The sequence below is a fragment of the Sparus aurata genome, chromosome 8 (assembly GCF_900880675.1).
Source record: "Sparus aurata chromosome 8, fSpaAur1.1, whole genome shotgun sequence".
Taxonomy (NCBI): domain Eukaryota; kingdom Metazoa; phylum Chordata; class Actinopteri; order Spariformes; family Sparidae; genus Sparus; species Sparus aurata.
Window position 1 is genome coordinate 24,802,865 of NC_044194.1, and position 13,652 is coordinate 24,816,516.

Sequence of the window (13,652 nt, forward strand, 5' to 3'; positions counted from 1 at the left end):
TTATCCGTCTAAAGTTTCACCCCAATCCATCCCGTAGTTGACAAGATATTTTCAGTCTGGCCCCAAAGTGGTGGACCAATGGAGACAACGCTTTCCCCTATTGCCTGCCACTTGCAAAAAGGGAGGAGAAAATAAAAAAGAAAGAAAGGGAGGACTCCGGTCAAGTGGATTACAGGAGGAAGACAGAGTGGAAGAGACAATAAAAGCTGTTGGGGGCTAATAGAATCTCCATGGGCCTGTGAACGAGCTCATAGAGAAATTCACCAGGATTGATTGTGAGCTCAATGAAACTTAGGTCCATTAGGACATTGACCACTCTGTGAAATAAACCGATGCGACGCGAACACACGCCTCAAATCTTTTAATCTAATGAGTTCGTATTGACATTCTATTGGGCTTGTGTGAGTGCATGTACGGAACTATTTCAATGTTTACGCACCGGTCTGACTGTAGCTCGCCGCCTCCTTTCTCTTTCTTTGTAATATTTAGTTTTATGGGCACTAAAAGATTCAAAGAATGAGTAAACGAATGACTTTGGCCAGTCGGGTGAGACACAGCCCCACTTCCCAGCTCCCAGCAGGACCCGCAGTTATAACCGAGGTAATGGCCTTGAACTGCAGGAGTCTTTGCAGCCTCAAACAGAGCCCTACGGTCACTTGCCCAGATTATTGAGCCATTACTACAGTTTAACTAGGAGTAGGAGGTGGAACCGAACTCGCTTCAAAGAGACTGAAGCGAGCCGGTTGTGAAGTGAAGTATTCCCCGTGCAGGACTGACTTAAAGAAAATGTTTTTGTGCGGGATTTTGCGTGATCATCTGCGTTCCGTATGCCTACGTTTTGATGTCTGAGGAAGAAAGTGGACTGCAGGTTGCCTCTGTCAAGGTCAAGGCAGACGGGAGGAGGCGACAGAGGCTCAAAGAGCCGAAGAGGATGTGGAGGATGAGGGACATGCGAAGAAAGGAGCCAAAGACCTTGGGTTTATGTCAATGACTATTGTGGATCTGTCTGAGGATTTACACACACACACGCACAGTATATCCTAATAAAAGTGCACGCCGCAAACTCAAACAAGGACTCGGAGAAGTGAATGTGAGTGATGAGGGGCACGTTGAAGGCCTCGCCACTGCAGACAGCTCATCTTTCGTCCTCAGAGATAAGAAGGGGATTGAGGCAGGATGGATTCAGAATGCGAGGTAGTCTGTGTCTCTGTCTGCAGGCCGAGCACTCACGATTGAAATCTTCGAATAACTGCTTAGAAGGAAATGACAAGCAATAATGCAAAACTGCGTATTCCAGGTTCTGCTTGAAGTCATTTTCTACGAGTTCTTGGAAGTATTTACGATCAGGACTGACATTACTTGGTGGAAACAGAGGTTATTGAATTAAAATGACATTTATTTTACAGCATGTGTGCACAATACCATATATGACAAAATGTAAATGTGAATAAAATACAATATAGTTTGCATTTAAATCTTTTTAGAATGCATGTGTACTGCCAAAAATAAAACAAAGACTCAAGCATTCGTCATCCTTAAAAGCAGAATTCTTCTGTTGTTATAATTAAACTATATATAAAGTAGACCGTATGGTTTTTGCTTTCTTGCTGACATGTACTGTCCAGGGTTTATAAAAGGTTTTGGAAAAAGGTCAAGAAAAACATCACTCGTATTGAATTAAAAGGGAGTTATTAACTTTTTTAAATGCAGGAGACCAGTTTGCTTTTTCAACAACCAGTGAAATGCAAAAAAAAGGGTTTTTTTGCTGACAAGAATTTTTGATATAACTTTCATTTTGGGCTTTGGTGATTTATTCTTAAACATGAGAATGAAAACTGCACCTTTTTTCTATTGATTTATGTCACGTATAACTGACACATACATGGCGAATTACATTTCAAATGCATTTAATCATTTTAATATAGCAGTGTCACTTAGATTTGCATACAATGAAAAAGAAATCATCTCTCCATTGGTGGAATAGTATGGTTTATATATAAATACTCTACAGATTTCCACCATCTGTCATTTATTTCCACACAAAGAGAAGTTAAGCCCATTTTTTCCTCCATGCTCAATCTGCCTTTGTGCCTCCCTAAAACCCAAGAGAGAAAGATATACCAGCTCAGACAATGCAGCTGCTGTTTCGATGTCCTGATAGTGCTGGAGACGTGTTTGCAACTTAAACCCAAAACGCAAAAACACAGGTCATTTGTCAAAGTATGGTAGCTGCGTTCCGTCCAGAGCTCTGTTCCCACCATTGCTATTTTTGGTTGTGATTTGGATGCAGACTGTCCCAGAAAGTCACGTTCTGACTGCAGTCTGTGGGGATTGTTGAACTTCTCCATGCAGCTAATTACAGTCGTGGCTCTGCTCTTATTTTCTGTGTCTATGAGGAACAGATGGACAATGGGTTTGACAGTCTGACTCTGTGACGCGCTATTGCGCCAGCAAGAGATCTGGTCAGGGAGTGCGTCCCAGAAGTCAGAAATTATGGGAAGTTAGTATCATTTTAAAAACAGGAGGGTGGTTGAACGGATCATAAACTGGGTTTGGCCCGAAGACAGCAGCGTACAATACAACGGCATAATGCTGACAGATGGTGTGTGAAAAAGCTGGGAAGTACTGCAGTATCAGGCTGTGAAGTGGCAACTGCCCAGGGTCTGTGGATGCTGTGTACAGTATCTCCAAACAGCAGCACGGTAAATGCTAATGTGTTGATATAAAGGCTACATATGACAGCTGACCAGGATATTTCTGTTTAGAGGTGTATTAAAAGTTCACTGCTTTCCTGAGTTAAGTTCAATTTCAAAGAAAGTGATAATCAAAGAATATAACATTATGGTGCATGTTCACAAAAGTAACACATTTTCAGGGTTATCATGAACTCAACTAAAAACTTTGCTTTGGGTTTCTTTCTGTTAGGCATGCCACAGTGGGTGAGAGTTAATGCAGATTAATACTGCCACCTAGTGGAATAATGCTACTATTACAGATTGTAGGAGCTTTATTAAAACAGGGAAGGCACATCCTTTTTTTACTTCATGCTGCATTACGCCTTTTATTGTAGTTTTGAAATGAAAACATCTGGCACATCTGACTCACTCCATTTACGTACTGAGGGGGTCTCCAGATATGTAGCACTGCACTTCCATGAAGTTGGGAGGCTTGTAAAAAAAGATTTTATACAGCAAAAATGCAGCAGCAGACAACCTAACTTGCGGTCCCTAGCTAGGCTAAAAGCCTGGTCCTATATTTCCCATGATGCAATGACATGAAGATGCATCTGTCAACGTGCTGCCTTCAGGTCAGCGTCAGAAGTTGGAATTGCATAGCTCAAATTTTCAATTTCTTACATGAAATCAAAATAAATACTACAAATTCTGTGATCTTCAAATATATCTACCTCCTCCCAAGAGTGATGCCACTGTTGTGTGACATCAGACAAATTTACAAGTAGGAATTCAATAGGGGTCAGAGGTTGGAAAGGTTTGATTAGCAACATTACACCCATCCTGCCTGATAAAAAAGCCACACCTTAAACTCCACACCCTGTCTGTAACACTTTCATTAAAGGCTACATGCAGAGTCTCCAGCTCTCTGACGACGTTATCAAAGTCATTTTTCCAGACTTGCCAAAGCTTCTCTGGCGGTACAAAAGATATCATACAACAGTTTTCACACATTGTACAGGATGTGTGTAAAATTGGTTGGATGCCCCTTTAACGTACGTCATAAGAATAACTCACACCGTACTTGTGCTTCTCTGTGGAGTGTCTAAACAAAATAAAGTTCTCGTGACATAGATATCACATGATACTGTGTTCAGCAGTGCATTTCAGCAGACATTTTAATTTAATATAGAAAATTACAAAATAAAAATAAGTATTTTATTTATTGTTTTTTCATTATATGCAGCTATGTCATGCATATAACTCTTCGAAGTTTATATAATAAGTCATGTGGTATTTAAATGCTAAGATCATCATTATCCAAAAGTCACATGTCTCATGTCTCAAACTGTGATTTCTGTTGTTTTTTTGGTCAGATGTTTTTTATCTTTACTCTCTCTCACAGTGCAGGAAGAGCACAGGTGTTACTAATAACATTACTGATGTCCCTGTTCCATTTAAGTGCACTTGTGGTTATGTAAGTGAGGCCAGCATGCACAGTGCTGTGGCCCTGACACTGGCACCGCAAATGGAATGCAGCCATAGATAACATTATTAGTTACACCTGTGTGTGATGCTTCAGAGGGCCTGCCATGAGAAAGGTTTGTGCCCTGTCCAACATCACACACACACACACACATTCCCTCTCAGTTATGGGAGAAGAATTTACTGAACTGTTTGAATGTCAAAAATACTTTATTAACCTTAAATTATTGAGTTATCTGTAAGTGCATTAAAGGTCCAGTGTGTAAGATTTAGAAATGGAATTCAGAATATTCAGAATTATGTTTTCATTAGGGTAAAATCAGCTGAAAATAAGAATTTTTGGGTCTTCATTAACTTAGAATGATCCCTCTACATCCACAGACGGAGCAGGTCATCTTCCACTAAGTCCACCACGTCCACCATGTTGTGCGGCATCATTTGTACGGTAGCCCAGAATGGACAAACCAAACAATGGCTCTGAGCAGATTTTTCAATTTCCTTTTGCATTTTTAGTGGCCACTTGGCTTAATCTCTATCATAATATGATCTGATCAAAAGTTGTGTATGTTTCATGTTATTCTGTAAAGTAAACTAGCTAGTACTGCTGTAAAAAAAAAAAAAAAAAAAAGGATACATTACACTCTGAATTGTGGTAGAGTGGATGTAGAAAGTGGAAAAGTGTAAGTACTCAAAGTGTACTGCAAATATATCACCTATTATCACATTTTACTGGTATACTGTAAAATGTATCCAGTGAGGCACTGTTGCAGTTTGTTTGTTTGTTTGTTGAATTTATGTTAATTGTTGTCCCGTGTCATTGTCCCATGTCACCCATGTTGTTGTATATTCCATCTTCACTCTTTTTATTGTGTATTGTTGTTTTTTGCTGCTGGCTGCACCGCAAATTGCCGTCCGGGGACAATAAAGATCTCTTGACTTGACTACTGTTTGAATTATAGTTACATTAAACCAACTTCCATCCAGTGCTCGCTGTATATTTAAAGGGGAGTTATGGGTTTTTTACTAAACCGGCACCCTAAATTTTTTGGTGTGTAAATGATTTATACTTACCAAGATCGCCTCAGCTATTAGAACCGTCTCGATAGCTGCCACATAATCCTGTGGGGCAACTATGACTGTCAAAGCTACGACCACTAAAAAAGTGCTTGTTTTTGCTGCCGACAACCTGAGGGTGAAGTGCCTGACAACTTTACTGAAACAGTTCCTTTGGAGATATACCTCTTTGTTTAAGTAATAAGATCTTTCGGGTCTCAGTGGTTGCTAAAATTACAGAGTTTTGTCAGTTGAAACAGGAAGCCATCTGGTCTTGAACATTGGTTTCTCCAGCCCAGTGCTTGTTTTTGCTACTCACAACCTCAGGTTTAACTGTCTGACAACTTTACTAAAACATTTCCTTTGGAGATACACCTTTTTTGTTTAAATAATGAGATCTTTTTTGTAACCAGAAACACAAGTCTCGCTCACAAAGCAGTCTCTCAGAGATGTCAGAGTTGTAATGAGGAGCTCGTAGTTCACTGTACCTATAGGAACTGCCAGCAAGTATTCATTTCTAAAGTCATGGCTGATTATTTAACTGATTTTGACTCAATAGGCAACAAGTGTCACAGGTAATCTCGCTAGACTTCTCCTTGAACAAGACTCTCTCTCTATGGAGGAATCGTTACCGTGATGCTGTCAGACATTTTTCCTGGATGTAGCTGTGACGGTTGGAGATTCCTCTCAAGGATTACGTTGCAGCCCATTACAGCTGTGTCACAGCTGCCAGCTGAGGCGATCTGCCAGACCAATCCCCGAAACTTTTTTCGTAGAATGAATCATATACACACCAAAATGTGTAAATACAGCCCCAGGTTTAACAACAGCAGCATTCCCCTTCAACACTAAATAGCTCGCTCTGTAGTGAGTTAAACCTGAATTGAGTTAATAAATTATAGATTCTGCCGGACTCAACAGTTTAAAGTATCTGGAGACTTTTCTGTTGTGTAGCAGCTGCTGTCAGTCCACAGGCATGTCCTGTCCTCCTGTCTCAAATCTTATTCTCTTCAGCACTGCCAACCTCCTTTCATTAAGGAAGAAGTTCAAGTGAAGTGAAGTGAAGTTCAGGGGCTTTATGCACACCGAGCCTTCGTGATTGTAATTACCCATTATGATCATCCTCTTATTTAACATAATCACAATGCAAACCTAATACTCACCCCGGGCTCGATCCGCCTCTGAGTCACTCAGTAAGTACACCAATTTGAGAGAGGAAATTATTTGGGGTACAGCCTAGAATAACATTTTCATTTAATTTGCCCAGTGAAAGAATATTGTGTTTGTTCAAGTTTTGGAGCTGTAGTTCTTGGAGGTTTTGCAGAGGCCACAGCTCTCCTGCCAGTTTCGGCTCAGTCTGCGTCCACATTCCTCTGCAGCAGCCCGACTGCCACATCTGAGTCTGAGACGCAGCTTTGTCCCACTCTGACTTCCACAGAAACACATCTGGGCGCCTGAGGGCCACATGTATGGAAATGACCTCCAGAAAATGTATCCGTGTGCCGTGCTCACATGTTGGCAGCACCGCGTGTCCTAAATGAATGCTGAAATAGCTCTCAAACAAATAAAAATAATTTTATATGGTTGCACTTCTGGTAAGTGTTCCTTAGGCTTGTGGAGAAGGTGGACTGTGCCAGGCAGTGAACAAAGTCTTTCTTTGTGGTTTCTGCGTTATGTTTCCGTCCAGAATGCAGGGTGCGTGCATTGTATAATTGGAAATAATCACTTAGCTCAGTTTCATGTTCACGGAGTGTGAACTTTCCGCATCTGTCCTCCTGAGGACCACAAAACCGAGCTGGTCGCCCGGGGTCATTCTGGCACCGTCACGTACGCTCCGGCCCACGGAGGGAGCATGCTTTTGGCAAAAAACAGAATTAACTTGCACAAAAGCAGGGCTCCAAGAGGACTATAAACATGGTCGCTCACCCAAATCAGTTCTGCAACCCACAGAGCGGAGCCAGGATAAACAACATTGTTTTAAAGAAAGTAACAATATATGTGTCTGACAGGCACAAAATACTTTACATGACAAGCTGAGCAGAGAGATAATGACCAAACTATATCGTCATTTCAATCTAAAATGATGACTGGACAGCAGAGTCACCAGACTGAAATGTTGCAATTGTATATCACATCAACATTTCTACAGTATTTATCATTATACGTTCAGATTACTCGTATTTCTCGGCAGGATAAGGAGGATGGTGTGGTGGGACAGGGGAGAGGGATGCCAGATGTTTCAGCAAACCATGGATTAGGGCTGCACGATTCTGGAAAAAATGTGAATCATGATTTTTTTGCGTAGAATTGAGATCACGATTCTCTTGCACGATTTTTTCACAAAATGTTTATTGCACTGATGAGTAAAAAAACATTGTAGTATGGCAGAGGCATAAAGCAATGGTTTTTTTTGTTTTGTTCAAGTTCTATCATTGGATGAGAAATGATTTTTTCAGTTGCTTAACTAGCAGGCGAGGTGGAAATAAGTGTACCCTCTGAGGTTGCAAATCGGCGGACCTAAACAGACCCTCAATTTGCCGCCCTCTGTCTAAAACCGTGGACCTAGCTGCCCAAAAGACGGGCAGATTGGCGGCTTGCTGCCCCGTCTAAAACACTCACTGTCACTCACTCCTTCCAAACACTTAACTGCAGGCGGGCTTCCTCCGCTGAATCCCATGTTGTAAAGATGCTTTACCACAGGTTGAGGGAGGAGGCAGCGGCAGTGCTGCGTTTGGAGGCGCTTCGAAAAATCCAGGAGGAAAATAGGAGCATTTGTTTGTGATTCAGCTCGAGATATAAAATGCTCCATAATTGCTATCTGTAGAAATAAGATCACGTGTATGTGTGAATCGAGATCGCGATTTTTTAGCTGTTAATTGTTTCCTTAGGTTCAATTATCTAAATTTCATATTGTGACAATACTGTTAGGTTTAGGCAGAAAAATCACGTGGTTAGGGTTAGGGAAAGATCATGTCTTAGCTTAAAATATCTGTTTTGGTCACCTCAAATGCGGCTAAAGACATTACAACATCTGGTCAAAAACACCTGGTTTTATCACAACAAACATGGATGGAATTGGCCCAGAAGTATCCTTAAAAATAACTTTAATGTTAACCATAACCATAATGTTGAAATGCATCCTCGAACTGCAGTCAGTGACTTGGCTGTCTGTATGTATCTCCACCTCCAAGATGGATATTGAAGTTAGGTCATAAACATGAATGAAAGGTGAATTGTCAATGCAACACATACAAATGTGGTCATGCTAGCGCTTTGCAGAAATGTGCTCACATTTTTTTCTGGTGACTGGGCGCAAAAATGTTCAAGACCAGATTTCTTCCTGTTTTAACTGACAAAAACTGGCTAATTTTAGCAACCATTGAGGCATTTTCCAGCTGTCGCTTAACTGGCTGCCAAAACCCGATCTGTGCATAACCCTTACCGAGTGTTTCTTGTGCCTAACCAAACCGAAACCTTCAGCACAGCGTTGCCACAACAACTGAAGCATTTCTTCTGGCGGCCGGGTTGGAGGTGATGCACTGTTGACTTGCATTAGCACAACAGTGGATTTTAATTCAATACCCGTAAGTGATGGGAAAATGATTGTTTTACTGTCTGTGAACCTGGTGACAAGCAGCTGAAAGCATTTTAAGAGACGAGGTGCACAGTCAGAGGAGAGAGAGAGAGAAAGAGAGAGAAAGAGAGAGAGAAAGATCAGATGTGGATGGGAGGAGGGGAGAAACACAGTCCCGAGGACAGGATGGGGTGAGGGAACATAAGTGATGAGGAAAGTGCACAGTCTGGTGCTGTGCGAGGCTGCAGAGGCAGAGTTAAGAGAGGGGAATAAATGCAACAGAGGAGCATCCTGGGTGCTGACAGGCAGAGACACAGTGGCAGGCGATACATGCGGTTAACGGCGTGAGAGTGATCAGGCCACCATGCTGCCTTGGAGGATGGTCATCGTTGGTCTTTTCTACTGCTGCATCAAAACAGGTGGTACGCAGTGTCAGGCTAAAGGTAAGACATGAGCTGAGGTGTGATATTGGAGTGCAGGTCAGCAAACATTTCAGTTTGTAGAGTCCAGTTTTCTCTACATGATTCTTCACAGAGCAGAATATATTTCGGAGCAGTGTGAACGTTATTCGATCTCTTTTTCATGTGAGTCTTGGCTACAGGAGAATTTCACGCATAAGTCAGTTATTTATACAGTGTTAATGATGTTTTTGCGCCGTGATTGAATGAGTCTTGGCTGTAGGCTGAGTGTACTTTGGTTAGTGTAACATAATATTGATTCATAAAAAAATATGCAAATTAACAAAATCTTGTACAAGCATAGCATATTGTAATAGGGATGACCTCATTATGTGTATTGGACAGGAGAATATTTTTATCTCTGCAGCCCTCCTACATGAGTGGGAAATGATCCGTCTACATCAACCCCATTGTTTTGTTTTTTCAGAGCAGAATCCAGAACGGTGCAATGCAAAAAGTACTAAATAAGTGCCGTCTCACTCATTCGTCAGAGGAATACTGTGTTTTTCAGTTGAAGCGCACATTTATTCAATGCACGCTTTTATCATCATCTCTCTACTAAGTTCAGATGTCAACCGCACCTGTTTCTAATACAAAAGGAGGAGCAGGGGGATCTAAAGACAATCTGACAGAGGAAACTCATATTCCTCAAGTGAAATGAAAAGCATGCCGCTGAGATATCCAGGCCTGCTCCTGTCATGAACCGCCTTCGTCTCATCAGCTGGGATCTTTGATGGTTTGATCAAATGTTATTGGTCCTATCGTTCACCGAGACATGAACAGAAATTAAGATCCAGGGATGACATGGCGGCGAAATAACTCAGATGTTGGATTTTTTTTGTTTTGTTTTATGGCTGGGGACACTTCTCCACTGACAGGAAGCATGAGCAACATTAAAGCACTGAGAGTCATCAGAAGCACATATTTGTCCTCTGTTATCCCTTTGATACAGAGCCCAGCTGGTAAACACATGAAATGCTTAGTGCAGTTTTACTGATGTGCGTAATTTTAGGTTCATCAAAATTGCTCCGAAAATAAGCACTCTGCAGTGCATTCAGATGTGGACAACTGGATTGTTTGAAGGTTAAGCAGTAATGTTGAAACACTTTCATCAGTATTTTTTACTAGAACATAGATTTATTTAATCGTGGCAGTTTGGAGGACCCCTAAAGAGAGAAAGTAATCATCGCTACAGTGCCAGCTCTTATTGGCCTTATTGAACATAGATTAATGGCGATCATTATCTAAACATTACAACTGACTCGTGTGGATTATCTGATCCTGCAGCAGTCTATTAAAAGATCATTATCTTGTCGAGCCTGCTGCTTCTGACACCAAGTCAGTGGCAAGAAGTAAAAAGAGTTGGCGGTTGGGTCGTTGACTCTGGCTCAGACATCTAATGGTCTTCTTGATTTTGTTTCTCTCTCTGGTCACAACATCTTTACTCCAGACAAAACTGTACATGTTTAATGGTTTGGATTGTGCTGCTGCAGACTAAATAGATGACATCTAACGGCACTGTCCAGTTCAGTCACGAACTCTACCGCTTCCTCCAAGTCTGCGTGACAGGGTAGCTATCCGTCTAGATTTTTGTCTGCGTGATTTCCTCTGCAATTTTTTTCTTCCATCTGTTTTTCATCTTTTCATCTACACTACATAAACAGTCATATCTTGATCCTGTATACTAACACTGGAAGGAAGGACTCAGATCTTTTCCTTGAAGATGCATTGTGCAAGAACTGGCCACCTGTTGAATTCATATTCACAAATTTGGGGGAGGGGGGAGGCGCATATCACCAGAGTGACCCTCAACTGCTGCCAACTGCAGCTACAGTTTTCGTTAGCTCAGTTAGCAGAGCAGCTAGCGGTCCAGACTGGGAGCTTGGAGCACCAGGTAAGTGTTAGCAAGGCTAGCTGGTTAGCCTGCTAAGCATGGTTTGCAGCAAAATACTGGACGTCGTAATTCACATATTCAGTCATTTTAGTGAAGTTTTCAACCAAACATCTTACATGCTGCCCCTAAAATGAAATTACAAATGCCACAGTGTAGAAATACCTCATAAAAGTTATGCAAGTTATTATCTTATATTTATTATTTTATAATGATAGTTCATAAGTAAAAGAGAAAAATTCATATATTTGTCTGCTTCTGAAAAACCGTAGAGAAGAAGTGAATATTCACAGAAAATGGAAATACTGAAATCAAGTAAGTACCTCAACTTATACTTAAATATGGTACTTTTATTCAGGAGATGTAGTCAGATACGTTCCACCACTGCTTTATACCATATGAAAATATTGTAAATAAATATATTTCATAAAAGAAGCCAGCAGAATGTTACAGATACTTGACATTAAGTAAAAACAGCGGTCTGAATTTAGTTAAGTTTAGGCACAGAAACCACTGGTTGAGGGATGTTTAGGCTTGGAATACCTTTTTTGGTCACCACCTTTTGTTGCCAAAAACACAAATATCCATTGGTGTCACGCAATGGTCCCTCGTCAAAATACCCAGTGGTTTCTTACAAATGCTGACACTAATTGGGAAGTGGCAACTTATTCGTAATTAGCAAACGCTCCACATTTTACCTCTTTCCGATGAAACTCGTCTACAACAAAAAAAACCCCTCTCAATCATGATTTTAGACCCACTATAAGTGTAAGGCAGTGCAGAGCCCTTGCCCACTGCCTGTATTTTTTTTATTTTCTCAGTATTTTGCTGTGCTCGGGATGTTTCTGGTTGTTTACAATACTGGAGAAAGATCGACGATTGTTGAGTCTCATTCCCGGGTCGTCAGATATTGATGCAACCCAAAGCGAGGGTACTTCACGACCTGGAATTTGAACTCAGCAATCAACAAACAAGTCTTTCTTCAGAATGACTTACTGCAGCTCTGACCGGTTTGTTTAAAAAAACAGCCGCTGACAAATTCTGCATAGCATGCCTTTAGGTAGTGTGACTGCATGGTATTCAAGGGATGTCTATGCAAATGCATAATGGTTATACTTCCTCATCTTCAAATCAGGGGGAAGGTTTCTTGCCTGTGTGTTTTCTTTGGCCACACAAAATCTGCCTTGGTTAACAGCCTGCTCTGAATCATCTGAGTCTGTGGAATGCCGTGAAAAGCGAGGCAGAGATGCGAAGCCAGTACAACGCTCGTCAAAGTCATCTGGATCCTGTTGTGTAATCCGGGTGTTGCTCCGCCTTTGATTCTTCCGCTGCTTTTGAAGTCCACCGTCACGTCTCATCGCCCGCAGATAGAAGTCATCTGTAAGGTCAGAGAGGTCAGCGTTTCAGTGCGCGGTGTGCATATCGTAGACTAACTGCAGAATAACGTGGTGCGAGCCTGGTGAGCCTCTGCCCCACATGTGCCAGAACGTCAGTGCCCCACCGAAGCTTATATTTCATGGCAGAGTTTAGGGCCTGTTTTTCTGCTTGGCCTTTGGTTCCACAGCAGTAAATCACAAGACAAAAATGTGACGAAATTATGAACGGAAAGGTTTGCTCAGGAATTTGTCTGACTGTTTGTCTCTCTTTACTCAAAAGCCCTATTTCCAGCTGCAAGCAGAATAAAAAGGGAATCGGAAACTGCGGTGAACCCCACCTTCCAAGACTCCTTTGATGATGTTCACCTATTATACGAGGTGAGACAAATATATCTGTTTGAAGTGCAAAACCAGCAAATAGACCTCAATAATGAGCATGTCTTTGTCCTTCTTTTCCATCTACTAGATCCTGCTGGCTGGCGTACACTTTGAGCACAGTGGGAAGTTCTCAGTGCGAGACGCCGAGCTGGCTTCCCTCCTCAAGACGCGAAACCTGAAAGTCATCTGCGAGGAGATCATTCCCAGGGAGCTGACAGACATATATCGGCTCATCTCTGACCTTTCAGATCATCCCGGTCACCTGCAACAGGATGATTTTGAGCGCACCCTGTTGACGTTGGTGTACACCGCCCAGCAGATGGTCAACTCTACCGTTGAACAACAACGAGACGTGTGGGAAGAGTCTTTCGTTAGTTTGTACAAAGCCCTCAAACAGGATCTGACAGGGACCAATTAAACAGGCATCGATGTTGCTACAGTGCTGGACACATGGACATAAAAACATTATTTAAACAAAAATATCCATTGAGATCAAGGGGTAGTCCTGATATGTGCATGGAAGAAATGTTTTGTGTCTTGTACTGTATGCTGGCAGGTTATAAAGGCCCTCTTCACACGTACACAGGTATTTCTTAAAGGAGTCATCACCCGGAAATCGCAATTTCTCTCATTTAATCATGCATATTGGTGTTGCACCTCTGTTGAAACTTGCCTGAAAAGCTGGAGTTTGAAAGTGGCTTTTTTTTTCGCTTTGGCTCTTTTTCCGAACAGGAATAGCACACAATAGTGCGCGTTCCTAAAGCA

General features: G+C 41.7%; 1 protein-coding gene across 1 annotated transcript; it reads left to right on the forward strand.

Annotated features, from left to right (window-relative positions):
* Positions 1–8,942: 8,942 nt before the first annotated feature.
* Positions 8,943–13,557, forward strand: LOC115586239 (protein FAM180A). The gene is made up of 3 exons (XM_030425087.1): positions 8,943–9,227; positions 12,790–12,887; positions 12,976–13,557. The coding sequence occupies exons 1-3, from the start codon at positions 9,149–9,151 to the stop codon at positions 13,303–13,305; spliced, it is 507 nt and encodes a 168-aa protein (XP_030280947.1). The 5' UTR covers positions 8,943–9,148; the 3' UTR covers positions 13,306–13,557.
* Positions 13,558–13,652: the final 95 nt, after the last annotated feature.

Excerpts from the sequence above, each read along its gene's own strand:
- LOC115586239 (XM_030425087.1), top strand. The coding sequence starts at position 9,149 with ATGCTGCCTTGGAGGATGGTCATCGTTGGTCTTTTCTACTGCTGCATC. Across the intron at positions 9,228-12,789 it reads TACGCAGTGTCAGGCTAAAG|CCCTATTTCCAGCTGCAAGC; the intron begins GTAAGACATGAG and ends TTTACTCAAAAG. Across the intron at positions 12,888-12,975 it reads ATGTTCACCTATTATACGAG|ATCCTGCTGGCTGGCGTACA; the intron begins GTGAGACAAATA and ends TCCATCTACTAG.